Source organism: Monopterus albus, unplaced genomic scaffold (genome assembly GCF_001952655.1).
Source record: "Monopterus albus unplaced genomic scaffold, M_albus_1.0 scaffold2.1, whole genome shotgun sequence".
In the NCBI taxonomy this organism is placed as follows: Eukaryota; Metazoa; Chordata; class Actinopteri; order Synbranchiformes; family Synbranchidae; genus Monopterus; species Monopterus albus.
In genome coordinates this window covers 4,440,532-4,445,033 of record NW_018127882.1, presented here as the reverse complement: position 1 = coordinate 4,445,033, position 4,502 = coordinate 4,440,532, and the positions used below count along the sequence as shown (strand labels likewise).

The window sequence follows — 4,502 nt, the reverse complement described above, 5'->3', positions numbered from 1 at the left end:
CTGCCCCGCTGGTTCACATTCACGGGAATCCCCGCACTTTCTGCGTACCGCAAAAGTTGCACCAGCGTCTCGTCCTGTCCGTTCTTGGCCAGCCAGTGCAGGACCGAGTACCCGCTGATGAAATCCCTCCTGGTCAACAGATATGGGTCCTCGGAGATGAACTCTAGGATGGTTTCATAGCTTCCCTCCACTGCAGACAGCATCCATGCGTGCTCCATTGGGTACAAAGCCCAGTCTGCGTCCTGCTCAGAAGACACACCTAGAGTTTGTGTGGACAGCACGCTACTAAACCCGCTGTTTGATGGGTTGCTCAGAAGCAACTCTTTGAGGTATTTTTTACGCATGGCGGGCGTAAGCGACCCTCTCTCCGGAGACTCCCTCTGCAGTCTTCCCGGTGCGGACCCGTCAGTGACTTCTTGCTGCCTCTGCAGCCTCGACCTACGCTGCAAGGCGCTGGGCATGACCTGCATGCCATATCGTGAAAGTCGCTCCACAACGGTGCTCTGTCTGGCTGTCCTGCTTCCGTGGGCGTCGGGATCGCTGACAGCTGGTTCGGATCCAGGATCGCTGACAGCTGGTTCGGATCCAGTATCACCTGATCCGCTGTCACACATGCCGCTCGGCCCCCCCTGTGCGCAGAGTTCGAGGCTACTTCCTCTTATTTAGACAACACCCCTTAGATATCAATGTTCCATTAGGCCATTTATTAACTGGGCAGTTTCACTCCACACCCTTGATTTTTATTACCTGTCAGGGGAGTAAAAGAATTTGATAAATATACGTCTAAAGCATGTCATTTAATTGTAATGATATACGAGCGATAGCCTAGAGCAGTTCTCCATTTTACAAACATTTCTTAATCCTTGAACACAGTCGTCGGTCCCGGTGTCAGACGGCAGCCACGGTAACACAGCTCACCTGTTCGGTGTCCAAAGCGTTTATAGACTCGGGTAAAGATTCAGTCACACCAAGATAGGCGTAGCGACCATAAGGCGTTTGTCCAACTGAACGTTTAAAGGTTACCGACTAATTGATTGGGATCAAAGTATTTCGTCCAAATGTGGACGACGAAAGACGAATTTCCTCTTTTCCTTAAGAGGAACTAAGAAAGTTCATTCTATATTCTGGCAAAACCAACGACGACGATCCTTAACATGTGACCACTGATGGACTTCAAAAGCAGGAAGTAATTCACTGAATACTTTGGCAGCCTGCCACTTATCAACTGCCTACATTCCGGAGCAATGCAAATAAGGTTTTATCGCAAAGACGCGTAAAAAAATCAACTTTATTTCAGTAAAATAACAAAACAGCAGTCATAAGAGAAACAAGCGTTCACATTCAGTCAGTAACAGGCTCTGGAGGAAGCTGGATGGTCAGTTCATCAATTGTTTGAAGAAAGGCGTCCAGCTCTGAGCACTGATCTGGAAAGAGGAGTCAAGTTAATGACAAAACTGCAGCTTCAAGTCTGTACGATACTTAACAGCTAGAATTACAGTTGTGCCTCCTTCATATTGGGGTGGCAGCAGAAATCTCAAAAACTAAACCCCCAAACTAAGGATACATACGTTTGGTTAAATACCTTTTAAAATCAGCTAGGCATTATGATGAGATTTAAAAAAAAAAAATAAAAAAAAAAAAGGCTTGAGGGAAGGAATACAAGACTGCACCAAAGTGTGTGTATATATACACACACACACACACACACACACACACACATTTTATTGTAACTTTAACGTTGACCATTGCAGACATGTAGCTTATAAGATTTGTTTTATGCCGATTTTAAAATTTCTTCAATGTGATGAAAGTACTTTAGGCATTTAATTTGATGAGTTATTTAGCCTTTTACATTGTCACAATATTAATTAAGTTGAATATACTGGAGCATTTTATCCAAACTGCCCACCTACATTACCTACATTCATTGCATCAAAATGAGGCTTTTCACCCCTGAACATCAGGTGTAAATGCAGCTGTAAATGGGTTACCTGAATGTTTTGGCATCTTTACAGGTGACAAGTCTAGGAGTGGAAACATTTCCAGGTCCTCCTCACTCAGATGTGGAGCTGGTGGGAAAAAGGCCAGTCCAGGCAGCGCAAGGCTACTGAGAGGAACCAAATCTTCAGGCTTGTGGTACTTCTCAAACTCTGGCAAACAAAAAAAAAGTGTGTTAAAACACCATATGCAAATGAGGTTTATACTATGTAGAGTCCAACATTTTTAGTGTGCACAGTGTCTTATGTTGTCAACACATAAGGACTCACTGAGTGGAGCCCTGAGGGAAACCGTGAAAGAACTCATAGCAAAGCTAACGTGATGCTGCAGTGCGATTTACACGAGAAATGTCTTTGGTCCTTTATGATTTAGCAGCATGTTACCCTATAGCTGACTAAAATTTGGCTATAAATGATTACTGTAAAATTTAAATATTGCAACCAAAAGGAAAAACCTTACACCCAGATCTGTTACTATTGAAGTTGTCCGTTACCTAGAGGGTCATAGGGGAAAAACTTCTCAATTTCTGGATATTCTTCCACTTGGGTGCGAGGAGCATGCTTTACTTTAGTTTCCTATAGGGAACAAAATAATAATACACATTTAGTTTAAGGTATAAAACAAATGTGACTACAGCCTGATGTTACTTTTATATTGTAACTACTACATTTTATTCCAACCTCTGGCTTTAGAAGTTTTTCTTTTGCGTTGATGGCAGGGGTCGAGACCTTTTTGTTGACCGTACCAAAAGCCTTCCGACCAAATGGCAGAGGAGTGTGGAATGTTTTGGCTATCATGGGAGATTTCAAGAGCTTCTCTGGTGGGAAGAAAAAGGTTCACATATTTCCAGTCAGACCAATACTACAATTTAAAAAAAGAAAAAGAAAAAGAACAGTGTTAATAATTTCATACCTGGAGCAGACTGAAGTCGCTGTCGCATTTTCAGAGTAGGTGCATGGAGATGTGTGTTCTCTCGCTCTGCAAATATGATATTAGCCATTGTACCTGAAAACACAAGTTAATATTAGCTACTTAAACTGCAGTCCATCAAAGAGAACTTCTGTAGCAGACATTTTTGTAATACATTTAAAATGTGTCTGTTCCAGGGCCCAGTATTGTGCATGTAAGATCATGGGACACTTCAAGGTATTAAGACAATGTTTTAAGAACTGATCAGTTACAAAATAAATGAAGCTAACTGAAAGCAACAATTCTGATAATTGCTGGTCAAACAGTCTTCTTTGGCTCGAGCTTCTCAAATGTCCTGTCACTCTTCTTCATTGCAGTCATTGATTTGGACTGTGGGCTGGATAAAACAAGCAGCTCTGGGAAATTCATGTAAACTTCCAGTTTTGTCTGATATTTGCCAACGAAGGACATAGCAGCTTGCTACGTACAGTTGTTGTCAACGTTGACAGATAATCGAGATAAGATTAACGTTACATATCTGCTAGTGAATTGTTCCTGGTCGTAATTTTAATGTTAACCAAGTTTTACACAAAACCTTTGCAAACATAGCTAACGTTTACAAACGTACAATTTGAACCAGCCAACACCATGCTACCAGAGTTTATACTAGCTAACGCTTAAAACTTGTTTGTATTACTTAGAAGAGTAACATACATACAAACTGGACTAGCATTTACCTTAGCTCTGTTAAACGTCGCTAGTTACTCCTTGTTGTTGGAGCAGAAAATTGTTATGTAGTTGTGACTAGCAACCGCGGCTCCTTTTTAAATTCACTGCTTTCTTTCTATTGGTTACTGCAGCACACATGACGCGAATGGGCGGTTCTTCTTCTTCTTCTTCTCCTTTAAAAAATCATAACTGAAATGGCACAAAAAGAGACGGCAATAAAAATATAAACGGTTTTAGACAGACAGAAATCAGTGGTCAGATCCAGAATTTGCAGCCATTTGACAATTTATTTCCCCATAAACTTTAGCAATGAAAATAAGTGACAGATTTATTTGTGAAATGTTTGAAAATATGGTTTGGTTTGCCCGAATCTTGAATTATATAAATCGAATTTAGCAAATAAGAGTGTGTCTGTGTGTGGTTCTTCGTCTGCGATGGACCGGCGACCTGTCCAGGGTGTACCCCGCCTTTCGCCCGATGCCAGCTGGGATTGGCTCCAGCTCCCAACCAATCAACCTAAGCTGCATGTCTTTGGACTGTGGGAGAAAGCCAGAGTACCCAGAGAGAATCCACGCAAGCACAGGGAGAACATGCAAACTCCGCACAGAACGGCCTTAGGTCGGCCGGGGCTCGAACCTGAAACCTTCTCACTGTGAAGTAACAGCACTAACCACCGCACACACTAAACTAAAAATTGAGAGGGTGAACACTCATACATTAGTAGCAACAACTTAGCAGCTGGCTCATTTGTTAAAGAAGGTGCAACAAGATGGTTGTTGTTCAGATTACTGTCAACAAATGACTGCTATCTTATTTTGTACAGGGCAGTGGATTATAAAGCTCTGAGGAATATAGTGATGTGTAGG

At 42.1% G+C, this 4,502-nt stretch overlaps 2 protein-coding genes across 3 annotated transcripts in view; both read right to left on the bottom strand.

Moving 5' to 3' along the window:
• Positions 1-1,174, bottom strand: part of sowahd (sosondowah ankyrin repeat domain family d) — a 2,748-nt gene extending 1,574 nt beyond the window's left edge. The window contains exons 1-2 of the mRNA XM_020592318.1: positions 919-1,174; positions 4-747 (exon numbers count right to left, since the gene is read on the bottom strand). Of these exons, the coding sequence (XP_020447974.1) occupies positions 4-614 (611 nt within the window). The 5' untranslated portion in view covers positions 615-747; positions 919-1,174. The remainder of the gene's footprint in view (positions 1-3; positions 748-918) is intronic.
• A 94-nt stretch (positions 1,175-1,268) lies between these two features.
• pttg1 (PTTG1 regulator of sister chromatid separation, securin) lies at positions 1,269-3,744 on the bottom strand. Of its 2 annotated transcripts, none has more exons than XM_020592292.1 (6): positions 3,645-3,744; positions 2,911-3,003; positions 2,679-2,815; positions 2,492-2,573; positions 1,992-2,150; positions 1,269-1,424 (listed from the first exon to the last, which is right to left on the bottom strand). In XM_020592292.1, the coding sequence occupies exons 2-6, from the start codon at positions 2,996-2,998 to the stop codon at positions 1,342-1,344; spliced, it is 549 nt and encodes a 182-aa protein (XP_020447948.1). In that variant the 5' UTR covers positions 2,999-3,003; positions 3,645-3,744; the 3' UTR covers positions 1,269-1,341. The 2 variants fall into 2 exon arrangements, with proteins under 2 accessions (XP_020447948.1, XP_020447942.1); XM_020592286.1 differs by lacking the exon at positions 3,645-3,744 and adding an exon at positions 3,536-3,572.
• Between the last annotated feature and the right edge of the window lie 758 nt (positions 3,745-4,502).